The sequence below is a fragment of the Esox lucius genome, chromosome 3 (genome assembly GCF_011004845.1).
Source record: "Esox lucius isolate fEsoLuc1 chromosome 3, fEsoLuc1.pri, whole genome shotgun sequence".
Classification (NCBI taxonomy): domain Eukaryota; kingdom Metazoa; phylum Chordata; class Actinopteri; order Esociformes; family Esocidae; genus Esox; species Esox lucius.
Window position 1 is genome coordinate 26,688,653 of NC_047571.1, and position 14,703 is coordinate 26,703,355.

Consider the following 14,703-nt stretch of genomic DNA (forward strand, 5'->3'; position numbering starts at 1 on the left):
TTACCACAACGCAATTTTGATAACTGTACATTTCTATAGGAAAAGTTTATTTTGAGCATTATTGAATACATTGAAGCTAATAAATTTTTTGGTAGAGTTCACTGAAGAAAATATGTTGAGTAATATGATTTACACTGTTATCAAAACGCTGAGCATGGATAAACTTAAATGAAACAATTTATTTATTATTTGAAGCAATTCAAAAATTCCTTATTGGGATAAACAAATTGTGAGGTGCAGGGGGTCAATAGTGTCATCCAATTAAGTGATTCCAATTTTCATGCTGGTTAATTTTAAATTCAACATTAGAACGTGTCAATGGCAACCAGTGTGAGAGCCTACGTGTGATGCTGTCAGAGAGGGCATTGTCTCCCTGTGCCAGTCTGTGCCTCTATCTTTTGGCCAGTTTAAGGCTGCCTTGATTATCCCTCACATTCTCTGTACTATTAATCTCAACTGCTCTGGTTGGACAAACCCCTGACAATTAGTAATTTCTCTTGGCCAAACATTCTATGGCCGATTTCAACAGAATTCTAATGTTTCACACATCATCTGTGACTAAATTACATAGACCGGCAATCAATTTAAGACATTTGGATTACTTGTCAGCAAACACAGACATACAACAAAACTTGTCAGCAACACATTCAATTGCACATTAATATACATTATACATTAATTAATAACATTGAAGACTAGACTGATAAATAGTATACACAAACAACACTCAGTGAATCACACAGACAACCATAAAGACCATGTTAAACTGTCTTCTTCCCCACCAGAGGCTTCATGTCACATGAATCAGTCCTTCATTGTCATAAAAACTAGTATGTCTGTCTGGGCTTGTTTTTCTATCTGGATTCATGCAAATTCATGAGGGACTATGCCTGCTATGTTTCATGTAATGTAAAATGTTTGCCCAACGTTTTCACCAGAGAATGATGGGTGTGTTTCCGTACAATTATGTTTTTGGTAAGGAATAATTTATCGGTCCAGTCCTGTCCCAACAAAATGACTGGGTCGATGATGATATCCGCACCCCACCATTGTTTTTACATTAAGCTTCCACCTGTTTCACAAACACAGCCCTTTATGGCCCCCGCCTTTTAGGCCAGTGACCAGTGATTCCAAACCCCACATGTTTTAACGTGGTGCATCTATACAGGCCTGATAGGTCTATTCATTTTGAGTAAATTATCTCCACTTCTTAAGATCCACACCGCAGATTACTTTAAGTGACAAACTGTTATATTGAATAGGGTTTATCATCGTTTGTGTGTACCGCTTTAAGAGTCCATGGATTCCGCGAATCTGCTGTAGAAAGGCAAAAATGTAGCACTGCTAAAATAGGAATTTGTTTTATAAAGGTGCAACTGTAAGCACAAAACAATGTTTCTGTGGCAAATGCTGTGGTATAGACAAGTCCTGATCAGACTTGCCTGTGCTACCATCCTCACAAAATTATAATAGATTATTCATATATATAGGTTAACAACATATTACACATACAGCCCCAAATGGAAGATTTACATACATATTTTCTCATTGCAAAAGTCGGGGGAAAAAAATTCATTTTTAATGATTTATCTTTTGGCTCGCCTCAAGGTCAATAATATAAAAAGTGCAGTTTGCGATTACCAAACTCCCTATGGCCTCTACCTGTAGAGCACATCAACCTGGCATCAGCAGCCTGGCACTGGTATTGTGTTTTTTCTGAGTACAAGGGTTGAGCGGAGGGTAGCCCAGTCACTCCACATGAGCTAGCCTGGACCGGTTAGAACCTGTACTAAACTCAGGAGACACTTCCTCAAAAGAGTGTAATCTGCTGTGCACTCGTGCAGCAACCAACCAAATCCAGACATGGCTGGAAATCCAGTAAGACACCAGTCGGTCGCTTTCTTTCTAGATTTCGGATATGTAATAATGATATAACCTAAGGGCAAACTGACAGGACGGGAGGGAGGTGGAGATGATCACTGTCACACTGTGTAGCGTTGTCACTTTGCATAGTTGCATACACTCTACAGGTGTAGTAGATATAATCTACCCTGTACATGGCGTTCGTTTAATTACTTATTTGTAAATAATATTTGCTAGATTTTTACTTAATGTGTGGTTACTGTACAACGCTTCCAAATTCGTATATAAATATTGTAATAGAATACAAACATTCGAACGTAGTATGCGAGTTAGGTACGATCTGGGACCTTGAAAGAACTACATTGTGGTGTTTGAGATAAGAATGTTGTGTCTTTAGGACGTCGATCTATGTCATCCACCAATAAGAGACGCCGGTAATAGCGGTTTCATGTTCTTTTTGGACCACCCTTTTCTTCGAATTACATGCGTATCGAGGTGGAGGCTCTACGCATATTCTCAGAGTCGCTAGTGTGTCTCAGGTAGGTTTGTCAGAACGGATTGTATTTAGGATGGTGTCGACATTTGTACCATCACGAAAACATATTCTTGGTCACACGCTTTATTCATACATGGTTTGAACTAAAACCTCGGAAGGAATTGTCTAGAAGGCACAAGTGGAATGGAGTACAGAACGTCTCATTAGATAACGTCGCCAATACAGTAAGTATAATATGCTCGTTATTTTCACACGCCAAAACTGTAAAATTAAATTAGGCCTAACATATTTAATGTTGATTCTCGTGTTTTGTTATCCCAGAGAAGATTATTATTTTTTTGCAAGTGGCCGTATAATAGCTTCGTTAACGCACTGTACATTTTTTAACTTCGTGCACATGCAGTAGTTGAATTACCGACGTTAAAAAAGTTAGCAATGTTACAGCGGTCACCTGACCTCGGAGTGAGTCAACTACTGAAAAGTTAATGTGTCTAAACTCTACAGTATTCTAAAGGGTTCCACATTTATCTCATAATTAATTACTCACATATGTAAATGCCTGTAAATATCTGCTATAAGTAGCCTACAGGTTTAATTGATCCATCAGCTCAACGTCTCTTTGTTAGACTTTTGTTGTCAGCTTTCTCCCCCCTCTGCTGAGCCTGTTTGGCTCTTCCACGCTTCGATTAAATGCAGAACGTCATTGATGATGACTGTTGAAAAAGGATAGCCTTTAATAATACTATACGCATCCTAACTATAATATAAGAACAGCACCCGTTAATGGATATTCATCAATTATAAAGAAAATATTAATTAAACCAGATCAAAGGTGATATGTGGTCTGCTTTATTTTCCGTTTCCTTTGAATAAAAATACATAGCAGTTGAAGAACTTCCACGGGTATTCTGTCTCTGAGTTTCATAGCAGCATGGTTAATGGCAATTAATGTCACAGCAGTTCGTGTTTATTGTCGTTATTTTGGAAATGTCAATGAGTGGGGGTTTTGCTTATCTCGTACGCAGACATTTCCGCGCAGGGACGAGTTTATCATTTTGCTAACGTGTTCTTTGCCCAGTTTTACCCCTGGGCTGGAGCTAGATTGACTTCGCACTCTGCACTTTTTCCTTGCCTGTACTCTTTTTATATTGGGAAGGAAAAAGTGCAGAGTGCAAAATCACTCTTACATATATAGGGACATGAATAAACGTATTACAAACTGTTGTGGTCACAGAGTGAACGTTAATTTCAACACTGGCAATTTTTACAGGAAGTATGCCTACATGCTCAAATTGAACAAACATGCCAACATTTCTCAATGACTCACAATAGTTGGTAGATTAACATAAATTGAGGCTTTGTCATTCTAATATATAAGTCCTCAGTCCATATCAGATGTAGACTCTTGGCTTTGTCTTCAGATGCGTTAAAAGTTGAATAGATATGCAATATGAATGTAATAAGCCGATGTAATACTGCTTTGTCCTGCGTGTATCACCTAAGCTCAATTTAGTTATGTAAAGAAATGTATTCATCTTGATTACCTTTAAAACCATACCATAAGTACAATAATGCACCAACAATGTTTCTTTACTCAAGGAAAACTCATTTAAAGTTTTTGTTTTCATTGTTTTTATTTCTTTTTAATTTGATGGTTTTTGTAAGAAAGGCTTCTCAAGCTAAATGTTTTTTCCCGCTTCCATTTCAGGAATGTTTACCATCACTGAATTAGCGTCGCTGAACGATATCCAGCCAACCTACCGCATCCTGAAACCATGGTGGGACGTCTTCATGGACTACCTGGGGGTTGTCATGCTCATGTTGTCGATCTTTGCCATGACGATGCAGATCACGAAGGACCAGGTGGCATGCCTTCCTTGCCTACAAGAAGCAGAGGAGGCTGTGGCCATGCCGGACTCGTACACAACACAAAGTCCACTAAAGACCGCTGAACCGGTTGGCACAACGACAGTGCTTGTGGCACCAATGGTCAAGAACGATCTGCCAGGCAGTACTGTGATGCAAGAGAGCTGGCTGCAGCAACCAGTGCCCACAGGGGTCAAAACCAATTTAGATTATCAGCAGTACATCTTCATCAACCAAATGTGTTACCATGTGGCCTTGCCCTGGTACTCAAAGTACTTCCCCTACCTCACCCTTATCCACACCCTTGTGCTTATGGTCAGTAGCAACTTCTGGTTCAAATACCCCAAGACAAGCTCGAAGATTGAGCACTTTGTGTCGATTCTCGGACGGTGCTTTGAATCCCCGTGGACTACGAAGGCCTTGTCTGAGACGGCTTGTGAAGACTCGGAGGAGAACAAACAGAGGCTGACTGGCGCCGCGTCGGTGGCGAAACAGTTATCGCAGGAAACTAAAGACGAAAATGCTGCCAGCTCGTCGACTCCGATTCTTGGGAACACGGGATTCAAGTTTTCAGCAGATAAGCCAGTTACTGAGGTCCCGAGCATGAACATCCTAGACAAGAAAGATGGAGAGCAGGCCAAGGCCCTTTTTGAGAAGGTGAGGAAATTCCGTGCCCATGTGGAGGACAGCGATTTCATTTATAAGCTCTATGTAGCTCAGACCGTGGTTAAAACGGTGAAGTTCATTTTGATCCTGTCCTACACATCAACCTTTATGGCTTCCATTCAGTTTAAACATACGTGTGAGCCTAAGGTCAAAGAGTTAACCGGGTATAATAAGTTTGTTTGTACCCACAACATGGCTTTCATGCTGGGGAAGCTGCTTGTCAGCTACATGGTGCTCATACTTATCTATGGGATGGTGTGCTTGTATTCCCTACACTGGCTCTTCAGGCGCCCTCTTAAAGAATACTCATTTGAGAAAGTCAGAGAGGAGAGTAACTTCAGTGACATTCCTGATGTGAAGAACGACTTTGCGTTCCTGCTGCACATGGTGGACCAGTATGACCAGCTGTATTCGAAAAGGTTCGGGGTCTTCCTCTCAGAGGTGAGCGAGAACAAGCTGAGGGAAATCAGTTTGAACCATGAGTGGACATATGAGAAGCTCAAACAGCATGTGACCCGAAATGCCCTAGACCAGCAGGAGCTCCACCTTTTCATGCTTTCTGGTCTGCCCAATGCAGTGTTTGACCTCACTGACTTGGACATACTTAAACTAGAGTTAATTCCTGATGTGAGGTTTTCTGCAAAGATTTCCCAAATGACCAGTCTGCAGGAACTTCACCTCTGTCACTGCCCCGCCAAAGTTGAACAGACTGCATTTGTCTTTCTCCGTGACCATCTCCGCTGCCTTCATGTCAAGTTCACAGATGTTGCTGAAATCCCCACATGGGTTTATTTGTTGAGGAATTTACGGGATCTTAATTTAGTAGGGAATTTGAGCTCCGAAAATAACAAAATGATAGGACTAGAGTCCATGCGAGATTTGAAACATCTAAAGAAACTGTACCTAAAGAGTAACCTCACCAAGATCCCCTCAAACCTCACTGAATTGGCCCCACACCTGATCAAACTGGCAGTGCACAATGATGGTACCAAACTCTTGGTACTGAACAGCCTTAAGAAGATGACAAACCTTTCCGATCTGGAGTTGCACAACTGTGAGCTAGAGAGGATCCCCCATGCTATTTTCAGCCTAACCAACCTTCAAGAGCTGGACCTTAAATCAAACAACATTCGGACCATCGAAGAAGTCATCAGCTTTCAACACCTCAAGAGGTTGACCTGCCTCAAACTCTGGCACAACAAAATTATCACAATTCCAACCTCCATTAGCCAGGTCAAGAGTTTGGAGTCGCTTTTCCTTTCACACAACAAACTGGAGACCCTCCCACCGGTGCTTTTCCACCTCCCCAAGCTGAGGCACCTGGACGTCAGCCACAACTCAATCACGGTGATCCCGCCAGACGTGGGTGTCCTCCAGAATCTCCAACACTTTGCAGTCAATTCTAACAAGGTGGAGGTGTTACCCAAACAGCTGTTCAAGTGCACCAGGCTGAAGGTCCTGTGTCTGAGCAACAATGGCCTCACCAACCTACCTGATTCGGTCGGTCAATTGGTGCAGCTCACTCAGCTGGAGCTGAGAGGGAACTGTTTGGACAGGCTTCCAATGCTACTGGGAAACTGCCGCCTTCTACGTAAAAATTGCCTCATTGTTGAGGACCACCTTTTTGATACTTTACCTGTAGAAGTAAAGAGGAGCATCAGTCGGGAGACTAATGTCTCCTTTACAAGTGGTTTATAGTTTATCACCACTGATATCTTAAACCTTCTATATTAAATAAAATGGATATTGGGGCAATACAATATAAAAGTGACAAGTTATTTACCAGAAAGTAGCCTTGTAGTCTTCTTACTTCTGTGTCTTAAAAATCGTAGCAAAATTAACTTTAGGCCAAATCCTTAATAAAGACAGAAATAAATTTCAAAAATAAATCCCTCCAGAAACACAAATATTCGGAATACACACACACACAATAATAATGTTCCCACAAATTGTATTTGCAGACAATGCACTGACTAGCAATGAACGTCATCTACTGATTTATAGCTTTTATCCTTTCAGTTTTCAAGCCTTTATAGACTCTGTGTACCAGCGTAGTGACGAACTTCCGCTTTTGTCTAGAAGTCGGTATTGCAGTTTCCGGTTTACTTACTAATACTCATCCGCATTAGTAAACACCTAAACTCACAACAAGATGAGTGATGCTGTTGTACGGAAAAAAAAGAAATATAATGTAAGTAACTCATTTAAGTTTCAAGGTACAAGTGGGGCATCATTTTAATCAGGAAAATGTCCTCTTTTTAATAAAATATGGTTTGCGCTATTCAATGACTTCAAACACTAGACTAGAAATAGTCAGAAAAGGCGATTTTAAATTTTTTAAATTTTATTTTTTGATATACTTCCACGTAACGCAGGTTTAAGCGCAATTAATACCATATAGGACCAGATGTTTACTTCCTATGCCAGTTGTTATTTTTCAGTTTCGTTGTGAAATGAGGTTACAGTAGTAAAATAAAAGAGGAGACCTGTTTTGGTGCTTTTTTAAGGCTATGGAATTTTAGGTTAGAAGAGACTGAACAAAGGTTTGTTTCAATTCACTTGCTATGGGGACGCGCTAGCGTTCCAGCTAAGCCAGCGTTCTTATGCCGTTTTTGAGGCTAGGGTGAATTTTTATGCGTTCTATTGTCCTGCCTAATACAACACTAAAAAGGAACACGTTGCTAACTAGTTTAGCAGATAGCAGGCCGGCACACCACAGTAAACTACTTACCCTCGTAGTTGTGCATACGTAGAGTTTGAATCCCTTGTTCCGCTTGCTTGTTGGAGCAGGGGACCAGACATCAACAATTCGATGGACATCACTAATGCTTATTTTAGGCAGGTCTTGGAGACATCTACTAAAAACTGAAATTTTGGGCGACGCGGGTGATCGCCTTAAGTAAACCGGAAAATGATATGCCGACATATGGCTAAAGCGGAAATTCGTCCATACGCTTATGCACAGAGCCTATTCAAGCCTGAATATGTAGTACAAAAAAGATTTTAATTGCTTCACTGGATATTATCACAGTATGTTTTTATGGGGAAAATATATTTTGACTTATTCACAACTATTGTATTTGCTACTCAGGTATAGGGGGACAGATTTTCAACTGAACTGCTGCTATTTCTCAGTGAGGGCTTTCGTAACAAAAGCTAAAACAGAGGAGAACTCATGATGGTTTATATAGTCATTATCCACATCCCCATTCAGTTAGTGAACAGATGCTGTCTTTTTAATCAGTCATTTTTGCTCTAATTGGATTTCATCAATTTGCTTTAATGACATCCTGGAGCCACAACATGGTCTGATTTGTGTGTTGATAAAAGGGGTTTCTCTGTCCAGTCAGGTGGGAACTGTTTGGAATAGTTTCGTGATGTTCCTGCCTATATAATCATACTAAAGTTCACTGGAGAATAAAATAGAAGTGCTCAGCTTTTTTACACTGTTGAACTAATATTTGATTTGCTTTTTAATTTTGTTGAATGTCCATGTATGCTTTACAGTCCCCCATTACAGAAGATACTAATTCTAATATTTAACAGTGCCGTACAGATACTGTTAAATACAGAAATTTGATTTTATATTTTCACACTATGAGGTCTAAATAACACATTGTATTTTTGAGTTGTTTTGAAAAAAAGGCCTGGAATTTCAGCCTGTTAAGGTGGGATAGCACTTGGCCCACTTCATAACACATGATCTGATTAAAACAGACCACTAGCTGTTCATCTATGGCCAGGGGAGGGCTTTATACCATTCTATAGCCAATGGAGGCAATGTATGTAAATAGCTTCACATTTGCTTTCTAACGCCTACACGATCAAACAAAGCATTTCAAGGGCCAAAGGTGGTTCATGGAAATAAATGTTAACAAATACATTTTTGGAGTTGTTTTAAATAAAAACACGCATAGATTTTTTTAGACATACAGTGATGATTACAAAGACTTCATGTGTAGATGATGTGAAATGGCTAGCTAGTTAGCAGTGTGTGCTAGAAGCATTTCAATTGGTGATGTCAATGCTCAGTGAAAGCAGAGCAAGGGAAACTTAGATCTTGAAGTGTTTGCTTTCCTTGCTTGGCCTTAATGGGGTGATAGGGAATACCGATCAATATTATTACACATGGGGGCTTTAAGATGTGTAATTTAGAAGAGATGAGGTTTGACAAAAGGGAGAGAGCTGTTTTACTATACCTAAGAAAATAGGCAACAATAGCATAAATAAACTACGCACAAAGATTGTTATATTTCCTTTTCCAGCTTATTTCTGTACTGTTCATAAACTGCTCACATTTGCAAACATACCAAACTACTACTAAATCTAGATTTTTAAATAGTTTTGTTACTTTCTCTATTTCACTGCTTGACTTTGACTGAAATCGATTATTTTGGGTGCCAGTACTGTTTATATTCACGTGCTGAGGCTCCACATACTCTTTTTTCCCCATTACCGAAATAGGAGCTCAAGCAATGGAACATTGAAATCTCCAGGACAACGCTTCAGCTTCTGCCTAAATTAAGCATTGTGAAACAATTGGTCATTATACTCTATGAGGTGCTTGTGTGGCACTTAAACTCCGCTATATCTTTTCAGAGATTCAGATAAATGGGTAAGGTGCTTTATACAAATGTTTTTTTTAAGGAGTTATAACCTGTGCTTTAACTGAGGGCAATGATCGAACCATGTACAACTTACACAAAGACTTTAAGGTAGTATGGCTAAGACCAGTTTTTGCTTGATTTGTAATCATGTGGCGTCTGTCAGAATTTCTTTAAGGATTCAGAGAACTCATGCCATAACATTAAGGTGATCCTCAGATCAGATATAGTCAATACCTATAAGTTACCTGAATGTTCCAGGCTGTAACTTTGACACCAGGCCAGGTGGTATCAATTTGTCAATATAATTTTATGCTTTAAATATGTAGTTTTTTGTATTTATTTTCAAGGAGGGTGTTGGCATACATTCCTGTACTTTGAGCATGTTGTAGCTTGCTCTACTTTGTTTTTAGTAAATTACATAGTGTGCTTTGGCAATTAGAGCTTTTTTCTTATCCCAGGGGTAGGGTTTTAAAGAAAAAAGTTATTATGTGGATGTGTTCATTTTACTTTGTTATGTTGATATTACAATAATGTCACACTTTGTTCATTTTTCCAATACAGTCGGGTTTTTTTGTTTTGAAAGAAAGCAATTGCCCCACTCATTGACTCATGCTCATCCACTATCTATTTAAAAATGTTGATAATTGGAAAAGGATTAAAGCACCTGGTTAGAAAAAGACCTAAGTACATGTATGCTAGATAATTTTTTTGTGCATGAGCCCTAAACACACAATATGATTTTCTACATTATAAAGTTTGACCAAGTAAACCTGATTGCTTATAAAAGACTTTGAATCATTTGTCCTTGTATGTTTGAATTATCAACCCTGTCGGTCATTACTGACACAACAGTTTTCATGTGATCAACATTACACAGCAGTAGTATTAAAGGGGTATTCCCTAATAGATGTCTTTGTGTTCCAGTAATGATACATTTCACAGCTTAGGAGCAGCTCTTACCAAAGGTAGAGAAAACAAGCATCCCCACTTACATTGTGTTAAGTCAGAAAACATGACGCCACCTGTCGGAAGACAATGACCCAACTCCCAAATTATTTCTACTCGGGCATGGCAGCTCATGTAAGCTGACTGTCCCACCCAGGGGAGGCAGTGCCCCAGAGGCAGTACAGAAAGAAAGGAAACTCACTGGCTGATTTTTTTTAATGGTTGGGGCGAGAGGGTGAAGGGACATAATGTAGACCAGATCCAACTGTTCTCTTGCGTGAGAATGCCAGACATGCAATAACCATGAGCTCTGGTGGGAAAGCATCCTCCTAGGAGAGAACTGTAAGAGGCACAGGCAGCAACTGTGACCGTTTTTTTTAAATGGCCTAAGTAAACTAATTTAATTTGTGACGATAGAGGCACCACGTGTGCATTAAAAAAATACTTCTTCCCAGGATAGAACAAAGGACGAGTTCTCAGATTCCTGCAGTTTCACATTCATGAAATGGATGGTTGTCAAACAAAACTTCAGATTCCATCCTTTGTTATCACAGTGTTACTCTGTCTTTAGATTTGTTTGCTAGAGCTTTATTAGCACCACAAGGGACACTGGAGTGCCTCTGTTATGTTTGAATGGCCGACTGGCTTTTAAATGTGTGATCATGTTTTTCGGACATGATCTCCAGTCTCATGAACATTAAGAAACTGCCTTAATGTGGTTCTCCTTTCAAGGGGAGGGTGCTGAAAACAAGGTAACAAAAAATATTGACACTTCATTGTCTTTTTTTTGGTTGATGTATTTGAATCATTAATCAAATTAGTTAAATAAATACAGCTCATTTCCTGTGTTCATTTCATACAGACTTTTCCCCTCATGATTAAACCAAGGCTGCCAATTCTGGATGAGACTGGATGTACTCTTAACATCTCCACTACTTTATGCAAAGTTTCATATGTATACATCCTTCAACTGCCATACCCCTATTCTATTTGACTTGTAAAGGGTTTCTAACCACACAGGGCTGCAATATTGCTTTCAATCTGACAAGTTGACTACTTTCTGCTCAACACGAACCATGAGACATTAGCAAAGATGCACTGAATTCTGGTGTAGTGACTCACAGAAAACCCCCAGGGACCACACATTGTACAGTGGGGAGAACATTTGATACACTGCCGATTTTGCAGGTTTTCCAACTTAAAAAGCATGTAGAGGTCTGTACTTTTTATCATAGGTACTCTTCAACTGTGAGTGACGGAATCAAAAAAATAAAATCCAGAAAATCACATTGTATGATTTTTAAGTAATTAATTTGCTTTTTATTGCATGGCATAAGTATTTCATACATCAGAAAAGCAGAAATTAATATTTGGTACAGAAACCTTTGTTTGCAGTTACAGAGATCATACATTTCCTGTAGTTCTTGAACAGGTTTGCACACACTGCAGCAGGGATTTTGGCCCACTCCTCCCTACAGACCTTCTCCAAATCCTTCAGGTTTCGGGTCTGTCGCTGGGCAATATGGACTTTCAGCTCCCTCCGAAGATTTTCTATTGGGTTCAGGTCTGGAGACTGGCTAGGCCACTCCAGGACCTTGAGATGCTTCTTACGGAGCCACTCCTTAGTTGCCCTGGCTGTGTCTTTCGGGTCATTGTCATGCTGGAAGACCCAGCCACGACCCATCTTCAATGCTCTTACTGAGGGAAGGAGGTTGTTGGCCAAGATCTCGCGATTTATGGCACCATCCATCCTCCCCTCAATACGGTGCAGTTGTCCTGTCCCCTATGCAGAAAAGCATCCCCAAAGAATGTTGTTTCCACCTCCATGCTTCACGGTTGGGATGTTGTTCATGGGGTTGTACTCATCCTTCTTCTTCCTCCAAACACGTCAAGTGGAGTTTAGACCAAAAAGCTCTATTTTTGTCTCATCAGATCACATGACCTTCTCCCATTCCTCCTCTGGATCATTCAGATGGTCATTGGCAAACTTCAGACGGGCCTGGACATGCACTGGCTTGAGCAAGGGGACCTTGCGTGCGCTGCAGGATTTTAATTCATGACAGCGTAATGTGTTACTAATGGTTTTCTTTGAGACTGTGGTCCCAGCTCTCTTCAGGTCATTGACCAGGTCCTGCCGTGTATTTCTGGGCTGATCCCTCACCTTCCTCATGATCATTGATGCCCCACGAGGTGAGATCTTGAATGGAGCCCCAGACTGAGGGAGACTGACCGTCATCTTGAACTTCTTCCATTTTCCATCAGTTGTTGCCTTCTCACCAAGCTGCTTGCCTATTGTCCTGTAGCCCATCCCAGCCTTGTGCTTGTCTACAATTTTATCCCTGATAAGCTCTCTGGTCTTGGCCATTGTGGAGAGGTTGGAGTCTGTTTGATTGAGTATGTGGACAGATGAACTCAGAGTTCAAACAGGTGCAGTTAATACAGGTAATGAGTGGAGAACAGGAGGGCTTCTTAAAGAAAAACTAACAGGTCTATGTGAGACGGTATTCTTACTGGTTGGTAGGTGATCAAATTCTTATGTCATGCAATAAAATGCAAAACAATTTTTTTTAAATCATACAATGTGATTTTCTGGATTTTTGTTTTAGATTCCGTCTCTCACAGTTGAAGTGTACCTATGATAAAAATGACAGACCTATGCTTACATGCTTTGTAAGTAGGAAAACCTGCAAAATCGGCAATGTATCAAATACTTGTTCTCCCCACTGTACCTGCTGGGGTTTGAGCACTGGCTCAGCTGATTGTTTATGCCCCTCCTTTCTGTCTCTCTGGCCTTTCCTCCTTATTGTCATGTCATTAAAAATCATAAAGTAGCATGAGCTAATAAGCCCTACATAACCTTTACTCCATGGGTTAATTATTAGGCAAGCTGTGCGACGGATCTTTTCATTGTGACTAACCTATTTCGTCTATGGCCAGGGCCAAGGCTATTTCTTGATTTGTTTTTTAAGGAGTCCTTTTTTAACTCTTTCACTGACAGTAGTTGTCAGAGGGACAGATGTTGAGGAGACATAGGTGAAGGTTGGAGACGCTAGGGTGAGTTCATTGATGTGCCATTTTGTTATTTGGGTGAACTATCCCTTTAATAAAAGACACCTGCGTTTCCCTGTCTCTAATTGCTTATCACATGTGAATGTCTTATACGAATACGCAATGCTTTACTATAAATGTCATCATCCCCCTCAGCAACTCCCGCCTCCTGTTGCCTAATTTAACCCTTTTGCGAAGATTGATTTTGTGCCATTTATTATGCGTATTGTTAATTGACACTGCTCAAAAGAACAATAAATCCAAGAAGCCGGACACAGTTCCGTCTGCAGCTGTTAGATTTTGAGGTATCAAGGAATTCACAGCTGAAACATTGCAAAGAATACTGACTGAAGAGGTCTTCCACTTCCCAGGTTTCTGAGCCTGTGTAAGGATATGATTTACACCGTGAGAGAAGCTGGGTGGGTAGTATTGTGAGTGGATATGGAATGGGAGGATAAATGGGAATAATTAATTGTTAATAATTAATTCACTAGGATAAGTTAGAGGTATATTAGGGTAAGCGCATAGGCCTCACTCCTGCACAGTGTAGGTGGCAGCCAATGAGGTTACAAATGAACTGGAGACAGCCTCCAAGATGGCGTCTGATTATTTTCAACGTATTCTTTTTATTTTTTTATTTTTTTTTATTGAAAATATCAAAATTCACAAACAAACATGGCTGCATAAATTCGGTTTTTCAGAATAGGAAACAGAGCAGATATAGCCATAGGGAACAGCTCTTAATACAAACAGTAAAAATATAGTAGTCTTAGTAACAAAAATAGAGAATGGTTTATAAAAGGCAAAAAAAAAAAAAATATATATATATATATAAATAATAATACCATAACACAAGGGGATAATACATACATTGTTCAACTATTTACTTCCGTTGGGAAGTGTTTTAGGGTATCATATATGTTTTGTGCTTTAGGACCTTTCAGAGTTTTTAAGGACTTCATATACAGTTTAAATTCATTTAAAAAAACAATAAATTTGGGAGATGATTTCACTGTTCTACATTTATGAATAAAAAATGTAGCTAGACATACAATTGTATTAGAACAGAGCTCATCACCCTTATTTTGCAACACTAATCCGAATGTTATGTCGTCACAGGAAATAGTGCTTGGGAATGAAGTTATCTGTTGCTTAATCCATTTACGTATATCACACCAAAATGTCTGTATCACATTACATGAGAAAAACACA

At 39.7% G+C, this 14,703-nt stretch overlaps 1 protein-coding gene across 1 annotated transcript; it reads left to right on the forward strand.

Annotated features, from left to right (window-relative positions):
* Positions 1-1,862: 1,862 nt before the first annotated feature.
* On the forward strand, positions 1,863-7,010 carry lrrc8da (leucine rich repeat containing 8 VRAC subunit Da). The gene is made up of 2 exons (XM_010893475.5): positions 1,863-2,583; positions 4,068-7,010. Exon 2 carries the CDS (start codon positions 4,070-4,072, stop codon positions 6,587-6,589), a length of 2,520 nt encoding a protein of 839 aa, XP_010891777.1. The 5' UTR covers positions 1,863-2,583; positions 4,068-4,069; the 3' UTR covers positions 6,590-7,010.
* Positions 7,011-14,703: the final 7,693 nt, after the last annotated feature.